The sequence below is a fragment of the Canis lupus genome, chromosome 31 (genome assembly GCF_011100685.1).
Source record: "Canis lupus familiaris isolate Mischka breed German Shepherd chromosome 31, alternate assembly UU_Cfam_GSD_1.0, whole genome shotgun sequence".
Taxonomy (NCBI): domain Eukaryota; kingdom Metazoa; phylum Chordata; class Mammalia; order Carnivora; family Canidae; genus Canis; species Canis lupus.
Window position 1 is genome coordinate 34002703 of NC_049252.1, and position 23414 is coordinate 34026116.

The following is a 23414-nucleotide window of genomic DNA, read 5'->3' on the forward strand; positions in this document are numbered from 1 at the left end:
ACTGATTGGTATTTTGGAAAGAACATTAAGCCACCTAGAAAGTGGTCATGTTATTTATTCTTCTCTGCTCACAGGTGAATCTTAACTTTTCCAAACATGGAAAGGAAGCATCTTAGTCTGTGCCGGCTGCTGTAACAAAATACCACAGACTGGTGGCTTATAAACAACAGACATTTATTTCTCTCAGTTCTGGAGGCTGGGAAGTCCGAGATCTAGGCAGTGGTAGTTTTGATGTTTTGTGAGAACCTATTTCCTGGTTCATAGATGGCTGTCTTCTTGCTGTGTCCTCAGCTTGGAAGAAAGGGGAAAGCAGATCTCTGGGGTCTTTTTATTTTTTATTTTTTAAAATTTTGTAATAAAGATTTTATTTATTCATGAGAGACACGGAGAGAGGCAGAGACATAGAGGAAGAAGCAGGGCTCCTCGCAGGAAGCCCGATATGGGACTCGATCCCCGGAGTATGGGATCACTCCCTGAGCCAAAGGCAGATGCTCAACCACTGAGCCACCCAGGCATCCCTCTGGGGTCTTTTTAAAAGGGAACTGATCCCATTCACAAGGGCTCCCCCTCACCCCTCCCGACCTAGTCAGGTCCCAAAGGCCCTTCCCTCCAGGTACCATCCCAATAGGGATTAGGTTCAACATTTGAATTTTGGAAGAGCACTTTCAGCTCAGGAACACTCTGCATCTCTTCCAGATCACTCAGTTTCTGTGGCTTCCAAAGAGAATCACCCTCTCAAGACGGGCAGCCACTTCATACTATTGGAGAATCGAGCAGAAATACTCCATTGTTAAGGGGCACTCACTCATTCTACCTGACTCGTGAGATCACACGAAAGAGTTCTGGTTTTTGAAGGCAGATGCAGTGATGTAAATGTGTTCAATTGACATGGTTTGAGGGATGCCTCATTTATAACTTACAGGAGGAAGCTGTTTCCTTTTGGTTAGACGTTGCCCCACATATGTGGTTTGGAGGGTTGACCAGAATAACAACTAAAAGCAGAAAAAAAGGTTTCTCTTAATGCTACTTTTACATTACATTTGACTCTGGAGCAACATGGGTTTGAACTGCACAGGTCCAGATTTTATTCGATACATACAGTAGAGTACTGTAAATGAACTTTTGTCTTCCACATGATTTTTTTTTTTTTTTTTAATTTTTTTTTTTTTTTTTTTTTTTTTACGATAGTCACAGAGAGAGAGAGAGAGAGAGAGGCAGAGACACAGGCAGAGGGAGAAGCAGGCTCCATGCACCAGGAGCCCGACATGGGATTCGATCCCGGGTCTCCAGGATCGCGCCCTGGGCCAAAGGCAGGCGCCAAACCGCTGCGCCACCCAGGGATCCCCTTTTTTTACATTTTTTAATTTAAATTTAATTTGCCAACATGTGGGATGCCAGTGCTCATCCCATCAAGTGCCCTCCTCAGTTCCATATGGTTTTCTTAATAACATTTTTCTTTTCTCTAGCTTACTTTATTATAAGAATACAGTATATAATACTTTTTTTATTTTTTTAATTTTTTTAATTTTTATTTATTTATGATAGTCACACAGAGAGAGAGAGAGAGGCAGAGACACAGGCAGAGGGAGAAGCAGGCTCCATGCACCGGGAGCCCGATGTGGGATTCGATCCCGGGTCTCCAGGATCGCGCCCTGGGCCAAAGGCAGGCGCTAAACCGCTGCGCCACCCAGGGAATCCCCCAGTATATAATACATATACAAAATATGTGTTAATTGGCTCTTTACTGGTAAGGCTTTTGCAACAATAGGCTATTAGTAGTTAAGTTTTGGGGTCGTTAAATGTTATAAATGGATTTTCAGGCATATGGGAGTTGGTTTCCCTAACCCCAGTGTTGTTCAAGGGTCAATTGTAATTTTTTATTTATTTTTATTTTTCTGGGCAGCCCGGGTGGCTCAGCGGTTGAGCGTCTGCCTTCAGCCCAGGGCGTGATCCTGGAGACCCGGGATCGAGTTCCACGTCAGGCTCCCTGCATGGAGCCTGCTTCTCCCTCTGCCTGTGGCTCTGCCTCTCTCTCTGTGTGTGTCTCTCATGAATAAATAAATAAAATCTTTAATAAACAAAGATTTTTTTTCTGAGTCCTTTCTCAGAAGCATTATAACTTTTTAAACAGATTTTATTTATCTGACAGAGAAAGAAAGCACAAGTAGGGGGAGCAGCAGAGGGAGATGGGGAAGCAAGGAGCCTGCTGTAGGGCTTAATCCCAGGACTCTGCAGTCATGACTTGAGACAAATGCAGATGCCTAACCAACTTCAGCCACCTAGGCACTCTGTTCAGAAGCATTATAATTGATAAAAAGAGTTCACTTTGACATAATTTTCATTAAGGAAAAACCAAGATGAGAGGGAACCTAATATGACATTTCATTATAATCAAATAATATAAAATATTATTCCCATCTGAATGTCTTCTCATTTTCCTTTCCATTCAGAGAAACCAGATACAGCATTATTAGCAAAAATAGATGAGCCTGGCTCTTGACTCCATTTTCAATTTTTTACATTTCTATAAGTTTGGAGTTATTTTAGAATAAAAAAATTTGACAGCTCATGAAAGATTTATTTAGAGATACATTCTTCTGGACATTTTCCAAAGCCTGTGAAAATTTGAGAATCAAATAAAATTAACTGCACTAATAATAATAATAATAATATTATAAAACTACTCTATTTGTATGTTCAGAAGGGTGTAGCATAACAGAGACTTAAAACATTTAAAAACTTATTTGGGGGGATCCCTGGGTGGCGCAGCGGTTTGGCGCCTGCCTTTGGCCCAGGGCGCGATCCTGGAGACCTGGGATTGAATCCCACGTCGGGCTCCCGGTGCATGGAGCCTGCTTCTCCCTCTGCCTGTGTCTCTGCCCCTCTCTCTCTCTCTCTCTGTGTGACTATCATAAATAAATAAAAATTTATAAAAAAAAAAACTTATTTGGGGATCCCTGGGTGGCTCAGCAGTTTAGCGCCTGCTTTCGGCTCAGGGCCTGATCCTGGAGTCTGAGGATCAAGTCCCACGTCAGGCTCCCTGCATGGAGCCTGCTTTTCCCTCTGCCTATGTCTCTGCCTCTCTCTCTGTGTCTTTCACAAATAAATAAATAAAATCTTAAAAAAATACTTACTTGATTCTATCAGTATTTTTCTTAAATTGAAGTAAAATTCGCATAATATGCAATTAACTATTTTAAAGTGTACAATCCAGTGGCATTAGTACATTTACAGTGTCCAACAACTATCTAACAATACTAAACATGCTGCTTTTAAATATAATTTAACATTTGCATTTAAAATTTTTATATGGGGCAGCCCCAGTGGCTCAGCGGTTTAGCGCCACCTTCAGCCCAGGGCGTGATCCTGAGTCCTGGGATCGAGTCCCACGTCAGGCTCCCTGCATGGAGCCTGCTTCTCCCTCTGCCTGTGTCTCTGCCTCTCTCTCTCTCTCTCTCTGTCTCTCATGAATAAATAAGTAAAATCTTAAAAAAATAAAATAAAATTTTTATATGTGTTTTCTTTAACAAGTTAAAAAACACAGCAAAAAAACCCCACAGCAAATTAGCTCAGGTTATAAGCTGTTGCATTATAAGTTGTTACAATTTTCATTCTGATTATCTCCTCACACACATGTGGTTATGTGCACACACTCAAGACTGCTTGAATATTCAGCTATACTAAAATGCAGTTTACTAAGAGATCCTGATACTTCATTCATCATTAGGTATCTTGGATCCTTTTTTTTTTTTTTTTTTTTTTTAAAGATTTTATTTATTTATTCATGATAGTCACAGAGAGAGAGAGAGGCAGAGACACAGGCAGAGGGAGAAGCAGGCTCCATGCACCGGGAGCCCGACGTGGGATTCGATCCCGGGTCTCCAGGATCGTGCCCTGGGCCAAAGGCAGGCGCCAAACCGCTGCGCCACCCAGGGATCCCGGTATCTTGGATCCTAAAGTGGGCTGCCAACGTACAGAACACGTGCAGATTTCTGACAGCGAATGGGCACCATGAGGCTATGAAATTTGTGCATTTGAGGTCACTGCCTGTGCTTGGATTGTGCCAGTCACCAAAACAAACACCGCAGATTTAACTTAATTCATCTGAGTGTTGATATACCCCTAGTTCCCAATGGAAAGATTGTCAATTTGCTCTTTGATTCAACCCTGTGACTGCCACTACCACTGCCACCACCATCACCCACCCCCACCATCATCACTATTGTCACCATTATCATTATTACCACCACCACCACCACCAACATCATCATCACCATTACCATCATCACCACCACTACCACCATCACCACCATCACCATCACCATGAATATCATCATTTAGTAAAATCAAGTGGGCAAAGCTAGGAAAAGTTCAGTTTCCAGTAAATTGTGACTTCTCTTTGTTCATAGTGTTCTCACTATGTTGGAAATAGTTGAGGTATTTCACCTTGCATTTCAGTGCTGCCTTCTGGATGTGCCTGCCTCAAGATGAATCACCTTGCATTGGCAAGATGATCCCAAGTCACTCAAGTTCTGGGCACATCTCTAGCCACTGCTGACATTCCTTTGAATCTGTGGTAAAGATTTGGTTTCCATTAGAGAACTCGTTTCTCCAACCCCAGTCATGATCATGATTGGGTGAAAATTGACATAAAAGCCATGGATATAGGGCTTGCTAAACTCATTCTCTGAAGTCCTATGAGGAAGAAATGTCAGAGGCTCCAGGGCTAGTCCTTTTTTTTTTTTTTTTTTAAGATTTTATTTATTTATTTATGAGACACACACACACAGAGGCAGAGACACAAAGGGAGAAGCAGGCCTCATGCAGGGAGCCCGATGTAGGACTGGATCCGGGACTCCAGGACCACGCCCTTAACCGCTGAGCCACCCAGGGATCCCAAGACTAGTCCTGAACAAGAAATAGTTTGATGAAAGGCCCCATTTGTTCTTTGAATGATGTTTGTATTTTTCTGTCCACCTTGCTCTGGATTGATACCCATTTATAATGCTATCCCAATCTTTACTTTCTACAGGCTGAATGCCTTTAAAAAAGAAAAGAATTTGATAGTCTAGTATGGTACTTGGATGGAGTTGGTAGCAGCTGTGAGTCACTGGATTCTTCTTTTTCCATTGCTGTACTTGACTCAGGTTTTGAATTAAGAAATGGGGTACTTCTGTATTCTCTGTTTCGTTTTAGACCTGCAAGACCTAATGTTGTGTAATGATTTAGTTCCCCTTTGTGAATTATATTCCCCGGAATGAACGGCGTCACTCTGTTCCTGAGTTGGTGAACAGCTTTAAGTATTTAAAGGAGACCATAACTGGGGCACCTGGGTGGCTCAGTTGGTTAAGCATCTGCCTTCAGTGCAGGTCATGATCCCAGGGTTCTGGAATCGAGCCTTGCTTTGGGCTCCCTGTTTGGTGTGGAGTCTGTTTGCTTCCCACTCTTCCTTTCCCTCTGCTCCTCTCCCCCTGCTTGTGTTCTTTCTCTCTGTGTGTCTCAGATAAATAAATAAAATCTTAAAAATAAAGTAGACCATAACCTTATTGGCTCTATGGGTTGTATTTCTCACTGTAATATTAATTCTAGCACTATTTTTCCCAAACATGTACTTCTGTCAATTAAATGGTTGTCCCTCCTTTTGCCTGAATTCACTACTACCTCATTGGTTTGTTTGACCACTCAACTTAGCGTGTAGAGCAACAGGTCTAGGACTTGCTTATTGATCCACCCTCAGTTCCATTGCTGATCTTCCTAAGGTTGGGAAGGATTCTTCTGCTGAATTTTGCTGTTTCAAACCACCTTTAAATCTAGCCCTTGGAACGTTGTAAATATTGCCGATGAAATTCACCAAGTTTTGGTGTCTGTTTGCCTAGCCACAGGACTTGTTGATCTTTGATACTTATCTTTGGTATGATCGTCTCTGTTGGTATCTGACAGTAAGTCCATATCTTAACCAGGATTTCAAATCCAGTTATTTGCATGATTTATGCTGATTTACAGAAGAAGACCAACATTCGTCATTGGATCTGTTCCACTCACAGATCTCAAAGTTGTGGGGGTTTTTAAAAAAAGATTTTATCTATTTATTCATAAGACAGAGAGAGAGAGGCAGAGACATAGGTAGAGGGAGAAGCAGGCTCCCTGTGGGAAGCCCAATGTGGGACTCAATCCCAGGACTCCGGGATTATACCCTGAGCCAAAGGCAGATACTCAACCACTGAGCCACCCGGGTCCCCCCAGATCTCAAAGTTTTTAACAATAAAATTGTCAATTGAACTTTCTTTAGGGATCTCTCAGTCTCTGGTAAATGTTCCTGCTTTTCCTATTTTCCAGTCAGGTGTGTCTCTTATCTAATAGCTATTGTGGTGCTTCTGATTATTTCTCTGGTGGTGCTTGGAACCTTATGGCGTCCCTCTAACATTTCAACACCAAGTTCATGAATAAGCTGATAAGAGGCTGCTTCTCTGTGGAGTTGCTCTTGTTGTCATCTTCATTTTCACAATGATATGGTCTTTATAGTAGCTAGAATATTGCCCCCCCCAAATGTCCACTGTTTAATCTCCAGAACCTGTGAATATGTTACCTTATGTGGCCAAAGGACTTGACATATGTAATAAAGTTAAAGATTTTTAAATGGTGGAGGGGAGATTATCCTGATTTATCCATCAAGATCCACTTCACTCAATAAGGAGGGTCAGGGTAGATGTGACAGTGGAAGCAGAGGTCAGAGTGGCATGATTGCTGGCTTAACCTGAACTATATATAGACTGGTTGATCTTGAGATGTCTTGGCCTTCATACTTCCTTTCCACATGTTGGTAGAATAATTCAGCCTTTAGTTGTTAGTGCTTTCTTTGAGAGCTTTCCAAATGAAGCAATAGGGGAGATCTGAGTCATTCAAATTGGGTTGTCTTTGAAGGCCAGGTACTGCTGGTCCTTTCCCACCACTGCTGTACAGTCAAGGACATTTTTCAATGTTTTGTTTTGTTTAAATTCTTGCCTTACCAGGAATCAGTGTTCCTACTCCTTGGGAGGATGCGGTAGTGAAGTGGGGTATAGTAGGGGTGGAGAACGGTGATGTCCTCTTCTTCTGCCTGAAAGGCAGACACTAGAAGGGAGGCAGGGAGGCAGGAGGAGATGCTATCATTTCATGAGATTGCTTCTCCCTCCTAATTTATCTATGTCTCTAGTGAGAAGAGGAGCCAGTAGCCTGGCTATGGCTTCGGATAGTCCAGCAGCAGGGAAAGGCAGAAAGATAAGCTCCAAGCCTGTCTTTTAGTTTGGTCAGTTCAGCCTCACCTACCAGCCAAGATGGCATTCCATGGAAAGAATTCTCTCTACCACTATTGAATACCTCATGTTTTCTTGAAGCAGAAATGTGCAGTGGTGAGAGAAAAACTCTCTTTAAGGGCCTGATATACAAGGGACATCAATTTAGATTTCTTTCTAGGTCAGCATGACTGTACACAAGCATTGTTCAAACCAGAAGCCTGATTTATGGCCCACCACCCAGGCATTGTACACGTGCTTTGTGAATGAGAAGCCTAAAGGAAAACCATCTTCTCCTTGAGATAGCGATCAATACTTGTATGCTTATATGCTAATCTACAATCTTTTGAACTTTTACAAGATGTAAAAAAAGTAAAACTGTTCGTTCTCCAGAGCACTTTCTTCCCTGTGAAGCGCCTGTTTCCTGGGCAGCTGCTCAGGAAACTTGGCTCAAATGAAACTCTTCTCTTTAAATTTTTAAAAACGTTTTGTGCATTTTGCATCACCCTTTCTTGGCATAGTGGGCAGGATATCAGAGCAGCTAGCCTGAGAAACACCTGGGGGTCCTCTGGGCCTCATGCTTGGTATCACCAGGGGCCTTTTGTGCCCCTTCAGCTTTTTATCCCCTCACAGGTGTATCTGGTGAGTTCTCCTAATGACCAGACATCTTAATTTAAGTTAACAGTCTTGACTTTTATTTAAGCTATTAAGGGTTACTGGTAATGTTCTGTAGGTGGGAATAATCTAGAGAGGTTGGAATTATGGGTAGGTTGTTTCAATTTGACATTATACTAATTGATGTTATTCATATAAAACTTGAGTAAATTTTCTAGCTAGAAATAAGAGAGACTGAATCACTCAGCTTTGAAGAAAAGGGACACTTGTCCCTTCTGGCCTAACAGCACTTTCAGGTGACGACGGAAGTGTGTGAGGGTATTCCTTGAGATGTGTAAGGGTTCCATAGGGATCATCTCCTGTTTCATAAAGTGATTGACACATCTGGGGACACACACATAAGGATTGATCATCCAGTGCTTCAAGTCTCACTCAATGGTCCTTTTTTTCTTTTTCTTTCTTTTTTTTTAAAGTAGGCTCCACACCCAGCATGAGCCCAACACGGGGCTTGAAATTACAACCCTGCCATCAAGACCTGAGCTGAGATCAAGAGTCAGATGCTTAACTGACTAAGCCACCCAGGTGCCCCCACCTCCTCAATGATCTTAGAGCTCACTGGGGGAAACTGAGACACATAAGAGAGTGTATTATGGCTATTTGGAAGTGACACAAGCAGTACCCTCTTGATCCATCACACTCAATATCCTTAGATTTTGCTCAAGCCCTATTCCAAAATGAAAACCAAAATGGGTAGGGAATTGTGCTTTAAAAGCCAAAACAGGGATCCCTGGGTGGCGCAGCGGTTTGGCACCTGCCTTTGGCCCAGGGCGCGATCCTGGAGACCTGGGATCGAATCCCACATCAGGCTCCCGGTACATGGAGCCTGCTTCTCCCTCGGCCTATGTCTCTGCCTCTCTCTCTCTCTCTCTGTGACTATCATAAATAAATAAAAATTAAAAAAAAAAAAAAAAAGCCAAAACAGCTCCTAGAAAACCAACAACCACCCACAGGATCTTCAGCAGGCTATATGTACAAGACACACAGAGCCACTACTTGCAAGTGCTTACTTAAGGGGGAAACATTTTTTCTTTTCTTTTCTTTTTTTACAACATGGGTGTGACCTCATGACCCTGAGATTAAGACCCTTAGACCAAGACCTGAGCTGAGACCAAGAGTTGGACGCCCAGCTAGCTGCCTGAGTCACCCAGGTGCCCCAGTGGGAAAATTTAAGGATGATCTGAATCTCAGGTGGTCCAAATGCAATCCTTTTGATATATCTAAATTAGTTTTCTTTTCTTTTTAAGATACTATTTTAAGTAATCTCTACACCCAATGTGGGGCTCAAACTTAGAACCCCTAAATCAAGAGTTGCATACTCTACCAACTGAGCCAGCCAGGCACCCCCTATATTAGCTTTTTTTTTTTTTTGCATGCACAATTAGAGCAAGTGTGCTACAAGACTAAGCAATGAGAAAGTAGAAAGCTATTTGGTTGAATCAGTGAAGCCCTTGGCTTTTGGGAGGAACTAACACTCCAAGGTATTCTGGGCCTCATTTGGTTTATTTGTTGCTGTAGCTTTTGGCATCTTTGGACAAAACCAGCTAGGTTATATTGGAAAATGGGAAATGACTAATTCACAGGTCCATAAATTATAATGCTATCTTGCAGTTTGATTTGTTTTAATAAAAGGGAGATATTTGGAAATTGGGTCTATAATGTCCTCTCCACAGATATTAATGAAACAAAGGCTGGATTTTGTTTGCATCTTGTTTGTGTGTATATGTCCATGTGTGTTATAAATATGAGATATTTTTTCTACCTCTGGAGGGCATTGCTAAAATTAAGTTGCAAAAGAGTTCTATTTACTTGGCTTAAAGGCAAGTGCTTATAAGAATTAGACATTCTAAAACTTAGAAAGATAGAGATTGACCCAAATGTTTTTCAAGTTTACATGATCTGGAAAAATGTTCAATATTAAAACTAGTTTAAGTTTGTTGGTTTAATAAGACATGTGTTTAGAGTGATCTGCATTAAGTATAAAACTATTATTCTACGAAGGTTTACTAAAAATAAAATAAGCTTATGTCATCTCTGGTGCCATTTTCAGCAAAAGATGACTTAAAATGATGATTGATTTAGTCTGTTTCATGTTTACGTGGCTAATTGTTACACACAAATAGGTTAAGTAAGTAAAAAGGTTTGTAGCTTTCAAAATCTTTGGTAACCTGAAACTTTGAGTTTTGCTAAGTTAAATGATAAATTTGGTTGAATTCATTGGGTATCTAAGTCTTTGCCAAATAAGATAGAATACTGGAACACTGATTACTGAACGTAAGTTTGCCTTTGCCTTCTTATTGCAGAGAAACTGAGGATACTAGGTCTTTCGGTAAACATATTTTGTGTTTTACCAAAAGTTGTACTATAAAAAAAAAATGTTAGCTAGAAATTATGAAATGTATTTATAAATTCCTGATCTAAAGTGTTCTTCTGTAACAGTTCAAAGTGGTTACTACTTAATTTTTACTAGAAATTAAGGTTTCTAAGCATTAAGAATTCTGATAAATGTGCTTGAGACTGTTAGAAAATGATAGCAACTCTGTAGGAAGGTAAGATGTGTTTTTGAAAAGAAAGGTATGAGGAATGGGAATATATGTTTGTTGAGGGAAAGGAAACTAATTTTGTTCTCAAATGAGACTGGTTGTTTAGAGAGAGAAGGCTTAGGACAAAAATCTAAATGAAAAGGAAAGTTGTAGGTCTGTGAAGGGGTATCGTTGGAAAATAATTTTATGCATGGCCAAGACTAATTAAGATTGGAATGAGTTTAAAAATTTTAAAAGATTTTATTTATTTGAGAGAGAGTGAGAGTGAGAGCGAGAGCACAAGCAGAGAGGAGAGGGGCAGAGGGAGAGGGAGAAGCAGGCTCGCCCCTGAGCAGGGAGCCTGACATGGGGCTCCATCCCAGGACCCTGGGATCATGACCTGAGCTGAAGGCAGACGCTTAACTGACTGAGCCTCCTCACGCCCAAATGTTAAGTTTTATAGTGATCTGTAATACTATTTAGGCAAGTGCTTTGAAACCATCTGAGCTTTTAAACAAAACTTCCCAAAGATTTGAATTGTAAATGAAATCCTTTTCACTAGTTATGGTTGCTTATTTGTTGTGTTAAGTTATATGGGAAGCATTGTTAAACAAATGATGATTAATCTTCTTAGGTTATATTGTATGGGTAAATGCTATAACTTTTTAAAGGTTTATTTACTTTGAGAGAGAGCGAGCGAGCGAGAGAGAGAGAGAGAGAGAGAGAGAGAGAGCATGTGTGTGAGGATGTGAATGAGGGGGAGGGGCAGACACAGAGGGAGAGAAAAATCCCAGCAGACTCCCTGCTGAGCACAGAGCTCCACGCAGGGCTCAATTCCACAACCCTGAGATCATGACCTGAACCAAAATCAATAGTCGGATTCTCAACCAACTGAGCCCTCAAGGCAGTCTGAAATGCTATAACTATTTTAGAAATTATATGCATCCCTAAAATTTTAATATGATCTGGTATAAGGTCATCAGTTGACATTCTAATTATTGAAATGTGTGTTAACACATTTCTTTGTCAACTGCATTGTAATAAACTCCAATCAGATCTTTAACCATGTCCATTCTGAGTCTTTTTGCCATTTATAGTTACTGTTCTGATGCTCTTGAAAATGTGTTTCACCTGTAAGGAGATTCATGAAAAGGACTTTTTGACAAACACAGGTTTCTGATTTTTTTAGATCACAACACTAAGCTGAGAAAGAATTTCCAGAACTGTTAGGAAAACTGCATTCAAACAGAACAAGAACTAATAATATGGGACTGAATGAATTGAGGAAGATGATTATGATTTTTATGACTTTTGTTTGAAACATTACTGATCCTTTAAAGTCTGCTCTTCCAGATTTAAGGAAACCTTTTCTCTTAAGGTATCTGTGAATTGCAGAAATATGATGATATACATTTTTTAAAAAAGATTTTGGGGATCCCTGGGTGGCGCAGCGGTTTGGCGCCTGCCTTTGGCCCAGGGCGCGATCCTGGAGACCCTGGGATCGAATCCCACATCGGGCTCCTGGGGCATGGAGCCTGCTTCTCCCTCTGCCTGTGTCTCTGCGCCTCTCTCTCTCTGTGACTATCATAAATAAATACAAATTAAAAAAAAAAGATTTTATTTATTTATTCATGAGAGACACAGAGAGAAAGAGGCAGAGACACAGGCAGAAGGAGAAGCAGGCTCCAAGCAGGGAGCCTGATGTGGGACTTGATTCCAGGACTCCAGGATCACACCCTGGGCTGAAGGCGGTGCTAAACCTCTGAGCTACCAGGGCTGCCCGATGATATACATTTTTATGTATTTTGTGAACAAACTGAAACATTTATCTTTTCTATCTGAAATCTTCCAAAATTCAGAAACCTTCAGTGAGTATTCTTTCTTTCAGAACAGTTAGAATTGTTTGCATATGTTCAATAAGAATCTGTTCTCCTTGTAACAGGCCACCATTGGAAACATTGGTTATTTTACCAAGACTTAGACTGGAATGTCATATTTGAGAGAGACATGCATAGGCTCAGATATGACCAGACAGCTTTAAGGAACTAAGGCTGACTTTCTGGAGCCAATAAAGCCCCTTAAAAATGTTGGCCTGCTATCTTGCTTGCAGAGTTTCCAGCAGCCTCACAAGATGAGTAAAGAATGTCACTTCCTGGCAAGGAAGTGCCTCAGGATATTTTGGGGACCTCAAAAAGAAGAATTCACCCAAATCTACAGGTATTGTAGGCAAATCTGACAGCAAGAATAGAATTTGGTTTGGGTTCTGGCCTTGACAGGCTACTAAAAATTCAATCTAAAGTTTCTTATAGGGGCAGCCTGGGTGGCTCAGCGGTTTAGTGCTGCCTTCAGGCCGGGGCCTGACCCTGAAGACCTAGGATCAAGTCCCACGTCGAGCTGCTTCTCCTTCTGCCTCTGTCTCTGACTCTCTCTCTCTCTCTCTCTGTGTCTCTCATGAATAAATAAATAAAATCTTAAAAAAAAATAAAGTTTCTTATAAAAAAGTTTCAGCAAAGCAGATTTTTAAAAACACTATACAATCACTATTCATACGCTGTTTATGTAAGTAATTAGGCCAAGTTGATTGAAATGGGGTTTATATTGCAAATAAAATGATATTAATTTGGTTATCTTTGGTAAAAAATGAGGGTGATTATAGAAAATGTTTCAATAGCACATCTTTGTAGATATTAGATTTTAATACTATCCATTATAAACTGGACTCAATTCTGATTTCTTTTAGTGTCTTCCAATGCCTGGCTACAACTCTTTAAACAAACATTTTGTTTTTTCTCCCACCTTTCTGACTTTGAGAATTAAAACTCCTTTTCCCTGAAGCCCTGCAAACTAAAAAAAAAAAAAAAAAAAGATGTAAAGAAATCATTGCAATAGCTCCTGAATAGACAAAATCTTTGTGCCTAATTGCTTAGTGAACCACTGAAGGATCATCAGAGACATTTGAACGACAAACTAGGATGAGAACTAGATGACAGGGTAGATTGCTTTCCCAAGATTTGGGACCGGCTTGTATTTCTACTCTTTTTAAAAACAAAAAACAAAAAACAAAAAACAATTGTATTAGAAGATAGTAAACCTACATGTTTGCTCTCACCTCCTCCTTTTTTTATGTCCTGATAAAATATCATGGTTACTTGCTGATTTAACTAATATAACTTTGAATATTACCCAAATACTTTATTATGATAAGAACTTAGATAAAATGTTTATGACCTCTTGGACTTACTCTAATGTTCCTTTTAGTACATTGGAGCTTATAAAGTACCTCTGTTAGGAAAAGCCTTTCAAGAAGTGCTATCTAACTCAGATAGCATTATATATAATACTCAACAGATTGACCATTGTGTCTGTGTAGACTTAGGTGATGATGTATTAAGAAAGTTCCCTAGGTCCAATGTGAGAAACTTACTGGCAGTTTGTTCAACATGCAAAATATCCAGCATACTCACAAACCATGTTTTTGTGGGTGGAGTCACCTAAGACAAAATAAGAAAAAAAGGGCATCTATCAAAGATGCTGCTTTGGGAGGAACTTGGTGGACTCAATCATCTCCTAAATCTAATTTTGCCATTCATCCCAGAAGCTTCTGAGGTAACTATGGGTCGATGGCCTTCTTTATTAACTACAGAAACCCAAAATGTACAGCTCTCCTAATCTGTGGAAAATCATTGAAGATCCCTGTAACTTATATAAATATTCAATTACTGCCTTGGTACCCAAACTTAGGGCCAACTGGACTTGTCATAATGGGAATAGAAACTATTGTAAATGCCACCAGAGTTCTTCCCATTGGAGAAAGATGGGGCTTATTACGCAATGATTCTTATTGGATTCCAATATCTTCTGACATCTGTGAATTCAGGAAAAACATATGGTTAGGCCCTAAACAACAATGGAGCCCTGAATTCACTGTAACTTGGCCTGTAATGGCTATGCCTATACAAACTAACATGATATATGGGAAAAGAAGATGTTGTTGGCAAGGTTTGCAAAACACCTTTGTAATACTTCTTGATTTATTTTGTAACCAGAGTACTTTTCATCATAACTCTACTGTTATATGGTGAAATACTGGCTTTCTATTCTAATAAAAATTACACTAATATTAATATCGATAACCAAATGTTTTGGGAGATAGAATTACAACCACTACAAGATGTAGTTATCAATGGAAACTAACTGGCCAGAGAAATTGTTGCATGTAATAACAGAAAACTTAATTACCATTTTAAACCAATCAGCTCAAACATATCACAAGGCACCAATAACTACAGAGAGAAAATAGACACTACAATTAATTCAATATCACAAAATACCTCTAATGGATTTTTTCCAATTCTTTTCCTTTTTTTTTTAAGACTTTATTTATTTATTCATGTGAGACACAAGGAGAGAGAGGCAGAGCCACAGACAGAGGGAGAAGCAGGTGGAGAAGCAGGCTCCATGCAGGGAGCCCAACTTGGGACGTGATCCTAGGTCTCCAGGATCACACCCTGGGCTGAAGGACGGCACTAAACCGCTGAGCCACCCAGGCTGCCCCAATTCTTTTCTTTCTAATTCTGTACCTAGTCCCCATAAATTGCTTCAAATGTCAATAATTGGATTTTTATTGCTATTTATGTATTTATGTTATAAATGTTACAAAAATGAAGGCAAAAATTCATCTCAAAGTACAATACAATGTTTGCATGACAATTTGATCTCATTGAAAAAAATATATATCAACTATAACATTCCCTGCTAAAGGCCATACTGTTCACACCCCTCCCTCCCTTACATAGACTCCTGGGGTGACTTAAATCGAATCTAGCATTGAGGGACATGATGGACCGAGGGCAGATAAGCAGTCACTCTGGCATCAAAGGGCAAAATAATGATCGACAATGCTTTCTGCAAAAAATTATTAATCCAAAGGGGGAAATGATGAGAGAAGAACTGTCTAAAGGCCTGATATATAAGGAATGCCATTTTAGATTTCTTTTCCAGTCAACATGACTGTATATAAACTTTGTTCAAACCAAACCCCAAACCTGACTTCTCCGCCCACCACCCATGCATCCTACATCTGCTTTGTGCATAAGTAGCCTAAAGGAAACCATCTTGTCCCTAAGATATTGACCAATGCTTCTGCTCCCTGCATTCCTCTGTGATAAAACTCATGATTCCGGCCTATATACTAATCTATAATCTTTTGAGCTTGTATAAGATGTAAAAAACGTACATAACCCTGTAAAGATTGATCAGAGAAAGCTTTCTTTTTTTCCCCATCAAGAGCATGTTTCCCAAGCAACTGTTCTCATTTGGGCTGGAAGAACGCTTTCTTACTTTCAGAGATTCTAAAAGGTTTCCTCATTTTGCAGAGACAGTAGAACCACAGCTCCTTGATTCATTTGATTAGAATTCGTTCTCAAAATCCAGCCTTTGCAGAGGGGCAGCTAAACATCTTTTATTTTTATGGATTTATTTTTTGAGAGAGAAAGAGCCCACCCAGCACAAGTGGGGGGGGGGTGCAGAAGAAGAGGGGGAGAGAATCCTGAGCATGCTCCAGGTCAGTGCAGAGCCCATCTCAGCACCTTGAGACCATGACCTCAGCTAAAATCCAGGGCAGGAGGCTTAACCAGTGAGTCACCCAGGTGCCCCCAGCCAAACAGACCTTTTGCATTTTCTACTATATGCAAACATGAATTGGGATTATTTTGCCATAAAACCTCATTTCACCTAAACTTAGGTAATTACAGGCTGATTGTGAACAGCACCTTCTGATTAATACCTTTTTTTTTTTTTTAGGTATGCAGCTTAGTAAATTGTTTAGATTTCAATGCTTTGTTTTGAAATGCAAACCTACATTTTGCATATAATCACAAAACGTTTCTTTTTTGCGCTCACTCGCTGCCGTAATTACAGTAGTTTATCATCTATGGGGAGGCTTATTTATGCATCTATAAAATTCATAAAATAAATTTCTCTAGGAATAAGAGGCAGTTTTTTTTTTTTTTTTAAAGGTGCACATTATATAAAAATAACAACTGGTTCGCAGCTCTTCCAGCCAAACTGGGGCTGGTGGCAGCCCAACCACCACCAGGGCTTGGAAACCCGGGGGCAGGGCGACGGGGTGGGGGCAGGGTGCGGGCCGGCTACGGAAGCCGGAAGGGCCAAAGGACTCCGCTGGAGCGCGTCCGCCCCGGCCTCCCCGCCCACTGTGGCGCAGTGCGCAGGCGCGGCGCTGCGCCTCGGCGGCCTGCGCGGGCCCCACTGCGCAGGCGCCCGCCCGGCGTGGGCGCCGGCGTGGTCCCCATGGAGTTACCTTAGCGGAGCCCGCAGCTCCGGGAGCAGCGGGGATGAGCGGCGCGGAGGCCGACCGCTGGGCGTGGCTGCTGGTGCTCAGCTTCGTGTTCGGGTGCAACGTCCTCAGGATCCTCCTCCCTTCCTTCTCCTCCTTCGTAAGTGGCTGCCTTGCCTTCCCCGGGGCCGGTGGGTCGCCGCCTCGGTCCCCGGCGAGCTCGGGCGTGCACACGGGGGTCCCGGACCGGCCGCCGAGGCGTCTCGGTCGGGCGGTTCTGCATTCGAGATTTTTATTATTATTATTTTTTAGTTGCTAGGGTCTACAAGTTGCAAAGCTTTATCCCCCCCTCCCTCCCCGAATCCGGATTTCTGGATTCTCGGGGAGGGGAAAGAATGACCTGGCAACACTTGGCCGCGTCTCCAGGTGGCAGCAGCCCGCGGACCGGGAGGTTCTCGGTGCACCCTGCCCCCTCCCCCCTCCCCCTCCCCCCTCCCCCCGCCCGCCGCGCTCAGTGCTCTATCCCCGGGTCCCCCGAGGCGTGCAGCAGCCCTCGCTGCAGGGGCCCCGAGCCTCTGCCCACGGAGGCCCCGGCCTCCTGCATGCAGCGCCCGTCTGCAGATGGAAGGATCTCAGGGTGCAGCCGCCCCTCGATCTTGCAGCCCGAGGCCGCGCGCTTTGCATGGGCATCAGTACATTAGCTCGTGTCCAGTTGTCACCGCTGCTGTAAGATGCAGATGTCATCCCGTCTCCCTTCACCTCCCAGCGGAGGCCTCTGACTCAGAGGGTCCGGTCGTTTGCACGGGGTCATCCAGCTGGTGACTGCTGGGTTGCACGCTGATCCTTGGTTTGTGATTCTCCCTTTTTTTTTTTTTTTTTTTTTTTGTCCCTCTGCCCGTTGGGGGCACAGGTATAGGTTTGGGGGCAAATGTGATGAGGTGTGTGTGTGGGAAACAGGGAGCTGTTCCCTGGGGAAGGGCGCCCCCTTTATGCCCACAGCGGGAGTCTGACAGCCTGAAAGACCTCGAAGACTGGGTGCACGCCTTGTAGCTTTGGGGGAAACGCAGTTCTTCTGGGATCTCCTGATGTAAATTGGCAGCGTGTGTATGGGCGGGGAGGGGGTGGTATTTAAGCCTAGACACAATTTTTTTATTCTGCTAGCATTCATGGAGCACCTGTTTTGTGTAAAACTCTACTCTAGGGTTGTACTACCTAGGCTTGGGGGATTCTTTCTTTCTTTTTTAAATTTTTATTTATTTATTCATGAGAGACATAAGGCAGAGACACAGGCAGAAGGAGAAGCAGGCTCCATGCAGGGAGCCCGACGTGGGATCCGGATCTCCAGGACCACACCCTGGGCTGAAGACAGCACTAAACCACTGAGCCACCCAGGCTGCCCAAGGGGGATTCTTTCTTAACTCCCCACACCCCTTTGATACTACCCGGGTCTTTAAATGATGTCCCAGGTACTTAGCATTGCATAGGAAGATTCTTGAAGAGCTGGCCTCTGCCCCCCTTTTTTTTTCTTTTTTTTTTTTTAATAAAAATCTTCGTTAAATACACATAAAAGTTCCCATCTTAACCGTTTTTAAGTGTATATAGTTCAGTGGGATTAAATAATCCACATTATTCTGTTACCATCAACCACCATCCATCTCTAGAGCTTCTCCATCTTCTGTCCATTAAACAGTAAGTCCCTATCCCTCTTTTGCCTCACCCTTGGCAACTACAGTGCTTTCTGTCTTTATGAATTTTTTAAGACACAGGCAGAGGGAGAAGCAGGCTCCCTGTGGGGAGCCTGATTCGGGACTTGATCCCAGGACCCTGGGTCACGCCCTGGGCTGAAGGCAGCCGCTCAACTGCTGAGCCCCCCAGGTGTCCCTGTCTTAAGAATTTGATGACTCAAAAAAAAAAAAAAAGATTTTGATGACTATGGTTATGTCATATAGATGAAATCATGCAGTATTTTTCGTTTTATGCCTAGCTTCTTTCATTCAGTAGGTCTTCACAGTCTATCCCTGTTGTATCATGTGTTAGGATTTCCTTCCTTTTTTTTTTGATTTCCTTCCTTTTTAAGGCTGAATAATATTTCATTGTGTGTATATACCACATTTTGTTCATCCCTTCATCTTTAGATGGACATTTGGGTTGTTTCCACCTTTTGGCTATTGTAAATAATGCTGCTGGAACAGTGGTGTGTAAATACCTGTTTGAGTCTCTGCTTTCGGTACTTTTGAGTAAATATCTGGATGTGGGATACTGGATCATATGGCAATTCTATTTTCAATTTATTGAGAAACTGCCAAACGGTTTTCCATAGCAGCTGCACCATTTTCCATCCTTACCAGTGATGTACAAGGTTCTAATTTTTCCACAATTTACAGCTCTTGGTATTTTCTCTTTTGTTTTTGTAGTAGTCATCCTCAGTGGATGTGAGGTGGCTTCCTGTTATGGTTTTTTTTTTTTTTTAATTTTTATTTATTTATGATAGTCACACACACAGAGAGAGAGAGAGGCAGAGACACAGGCAGAGGGAGAAGCAGGCTCCATGCACCGGGAGCCCGACGTGGGATTTGATCCTGGGTCTCCAGGATCGCGCCCTGGGCCAAAGACAGGCGCTAAACCGCTGCGCCACCCAGGGATCCCCGTTATGGTTTTGATTTGCATTTTCCTAACGATTAGTGTTGCTGAACATCATTTTATGTGCTTATTGGCCATCTGTATAGCTTTGGAGAAATGTCTATTCAAGTCCTTTGCCTCCTTTTTATTTTTTTAATTTTTAGTTATTTTTTATTTTGTTTATTTTTTAAAGATTTTTATTTATTTATTCATGAGAGACACACAGAGAAGCAGAGAAACAGGCAGAGGGAGAGCAGGCTCCATGCAGGGAGCCCGATGCGGGACTTGATCCTGGGTCTCCAGGATCACACCCTGGGCTGAAGGCAGGCGCCAAACCACTAAGCCACCCAGGGACCCCCTCTCTGCCTCTTTTTTAATGGGGCACCAGGAACTATCCCTAGGGGAAAGGCATCCTCTGTGGCCCCACAGCGGGGAGTGAGTGGGCATTTGGTTTGTTGTTGTTGGGTGAGGAGTTGTTTATATATTGTGGATTAAATACTTACCAGATGTATGATTTGTAAATATTTTCTTTTGTGGGTTGCTTGCCTATCTTTCTGGCTGTATCCCCTTGATTCTTCTTGCGTACCCTATTCCATTTCACCTCTTACGGAGCTATACGAAACTAAATTGCTCAGAGAGACTGTTTTGGTTTTGTATTCCTCTATGAATTGTTTATGATTTCCCGTTAGCGTAAGGGGAGAAAGAGATGTGTGCTTGGGGTATGGCAGTGGCTACAGGTAAGACCTGTCATCATCAGGCTCCTTAACCAAGCTTCCAGCAAGCTGGTGCTCTGCAGCTGGCACATACTCTCACCAGAGGTTACTGCTGCAGTCTGGATGTGCACGAGGCTCGTGTCCGTGATGTCCCTCATTCAGACCAAAGAGCCCTGGGTTTGTCTTTGGACCTGGGTCCACATTCTGCGCTGCTTCCCACAGCCTGTATAACCTGTGCGACCTCAAACCAGTTAGCTTTCTTAAATGATTCTCCGTGGTCGTCACGCTGTTTGTCAGGGTTGTCAGCCAGGCTCAACGGGTAATAGAACATGCTTATCCTAGCAGAGCACAGCCCCTACATTGGCCTTCAGAACAGGGAAAAGTACTGAAGACCTCTGTACCGCCTGGTCACTGAGAGTAAAGGTGTCAGGAGCGCTCCGGGCCTGGTAAGGTACGACTGCTTCCACGAGCATTACAGGCGGCCCAATGCAGGAGCCGTTGGAGGATGTGAGAGGGGGACACACTCACAAGCCTGCCTGGGAATGGGCCATGTCCTCGAACTCGGAATCCTAGCCTCAGCCTGTCTTCCCGCCAGTGTTTCATCCCGTTATAGTCAGATGGGCTGGCTGAGGCCCTTGCATAAGTCTCTTAAATACTGCAAGCCCACTGCCGAGCTAAGGCTTGCAGGGCGCTGGCGTGGAGGTGGGTGCCTGGGTCAGGCCCCCCGCGGTCCCTGGTGTGCTGACTTGGTTGGAATTTTACCGAGTTGTCTCTTCTCTTCAAGCTGGTCACAGGGCATACGGATGAGAGCGCCTCGTGCACGTAATGGGTGTCCTCGGACCTTTCTTCAGCCAAGGGCAGAGGAAGAGGGAGATGCAGGCCCCGGCCAGCACCCCTTTGCACGCGAGTGGGGAGGCGCACTGCGCAGGCGCCCCAGGCCTGGCGGGGGCGGAGCGCGCTGCTGCCTCCCCGCGGGCTGTGTGTACTGCGCATGCGTCCCGGTGGGCTGTGTGCACTGCGCATGCGGCCCGGGCACGCCGGTGGAGGCGGGGTGATGGAGGCGCACTGCGCCGGCGCCGCGCCAGGGCCCCCGCGGTGTAGACTAGACCATGGGCTTGGGCTTGGGCCGGAGGGAAGCTGCCCTCAGGGTGCGGTGTGTGGGGCTCGCCGCCATTTCCATGTTTGATGACTGAAGTCACCTTCATTTTCTGCTCTAGAAAGTGGGGCCGCCTGCCTCTCCGCCTAGGGGCCCAGGCCACGGGGGCGAGGCACGGACACTGCGGGCCCTGCGGCCGGAGGGGCCTCCCCGGGACCCTCCCCCTCTCCTCGTGAGTCCCCGCTGGGGCTCCCAGGCGTCAGGATGCCCGTCCCCCCGGTCGTAGTAGTGGGGTCCCTGAGGGGGCGACGGGGTTGAGCGCGCACGTGCAGGTGGGGCTCGAGCACTGGCCATCGGGGTGCGGGGTGGTGCTGGGGGGGCTCCCGACGGGGGAGCCTGGGGAGCCGCGGCCCTGGTCCTGCAGCCCTTGTCCTGGCGGGGCGGGCGTGGGGGTGGGCGTGGGGCCCGACGTGGGGGCAGGCGTAGGGGCCGAGGTGGGGGTGGACGTGGGGGCAGGCGTGGGGGTGGACGTGGGGGCCGACGTGGGGCCCGACGTGGGGCCGGGCGTGGGGGTCGACGAGGGGGCTGACGTGGGGGTCGACGAGGGGGCTGACGTGGGGCTCGACGTGGGGCTCGACGTGGGGCTTGGCGTGGGGGCCGACGTGGGGCTCGACGGGGCGGGCGTGGGGGCGGGCGTGGGGGCCGACGTGGGGCTCTATGTGGGGCTTGGCGTGGGGGCCGAGGTGGGGCTCGATGTGGGGCAGGGCGTGGGGGTCGACGTGGAGGCCGGCGTAGGGCTTGGCCTAGGGGCGGGTGTGGGGCCCGATGTGGGGCTTGGCGTGGGGGCCGACGTGGGGGTGGGCGTCTAGGTGGACGTGGGGTTGAGGTGGGGCTCGACGTGGGGCCGGGCGTGGAGGTTGACGAGGGGGCCGGCGTAGGGCTTGGCCTGGGGGCGGGTGTGGGGCCCGATGTGGGGCTTGGCGTGGGGGCCGACGTGGGGGTGGGCGTCTAGGTGGACGTGGGGGCCGAGGTGGGGCTTGGCGTGGGGGCGGGCGTGGGGGCCGGTGTGGGGCCGCGCCTTCCGGGTCGTCGCGCGCTGATGTTCAGGGTCGGGCCCAGGGCCAGCCGCCGAGCGGTGCAGCGCGGCTCGACTCGACCCCGCGTGACCCCGAGCTCAGCCCTGACGTCCTGCCTGTTGGGCAGGGCTGTGAACCTGGACCGACCTGGGGGGTCTGGTGGGACGCCTCGAGCGAGCTCTGCAGGCCTGCGGCCGGCGTCTGGGCGGGGGGTGGTGGGAGGGATTCTCTCTCCTGGTTTCCTCCCTAGATTCCTCCACTGCCTGCTCTACTAACAGTCTTGGAAAACTCGTTTTCTTCTTGAGAATTTGTTGTGGATCCATCTCCAGGTCTTTGAAAAGCTGTGCCCCGCACAGCCGCTCTGTTTGTCAAGTGGGAGGTTTCATGGCCTAGAAGGTGCTTTTGAGTAGGGAAGGAGGCTTGTTTTTGTTTGGAAAATCAATACTCAGAACACGTAAAAATTCAAATCTCATTGGATTTTACAATTCAATTCATATTTCTAGCCCATTTTAACTCTCCCTTATAAGGCGGTCTTGGTTTAATAGCGGTACCTATTTATAAATTTAGGAACTTCAAATATTTTTGTGTACTTGTAGATGTAATTTACTCATCCACCCTCCACCCCCAGCACGACAGTTGTCTAACCACAAGGCTTCCCGAGCTCGTTTTGACGCCCTTGTTCATCGTCTACTCCTGAGTGAACATCTTTAGGTCTTTACAGATTTTAAATTTTTTTGTGTATTCTCTATACTGTTATATAATACACTTGTGGTTCTGTTTCTTCTTTTGATGATTTTTATTTTTTTTTTAATTTTATTTTATTATTTAATTTTATTTTTTTATGATAGTCACACAGAAAGAGAGAGAGAGGCAGAGACATAGGCAGAGGGAGAAGCAGGCTCCATGCACCGGGAGCCTGATGTGGGATTTGATCCCGGGTCTCCAGGACTGCGCCCGGGGCCAAAGGCAGGCGCTAAACTGCTGCACCACCCAGGGATCCCCTTGGTTTTTTTTTTTTTTTTTTTTTTTTAAAGATTTTTATTTATTCATGAAAGGCAGAGGGGGGGGGCAGAGACACAGGCAGAGGGAGAAGCAGGCTCCATGCAGGGAGCCCGACTCGGGACTCGATCCCAGGTCTCCAGGATCACAC

General features: G+C 44.8%; 1 protein-coding gene across 3 annotated transcripts in view; it reads left to right on the forward strand.

Annotated features, from left to right (window-relative positions):
• The window catches only part of GET1 (guided entry of tail-anchored proteins factor 1), a 36708-nt gene that overhangs the window by 3707 nt on the left and 9587 nt on the right, over positions 1-23414 (forward strand). The window contains exon 1 of one of the 3 annotated variants that reach the window (XM_038581515.1): positions 16722-16920. The exons of 1 other annotated variant lie outside the window; for it this stretch is intronic. In XM_038581515.1, the coding sequence (XP_038437443.1) occupies positions 16819-16920 (102 nt within the window). In that variant the 5' untranslated portion in view covers positions 16722-16818. Of the gene's footprint in view, positions 1-16721; positions 16921-21182; positions 21521-23414 lie in introns of those variants that run through there. One more of the 3 variants, XM_038581517.1, reaches the window with a different exon arrangement.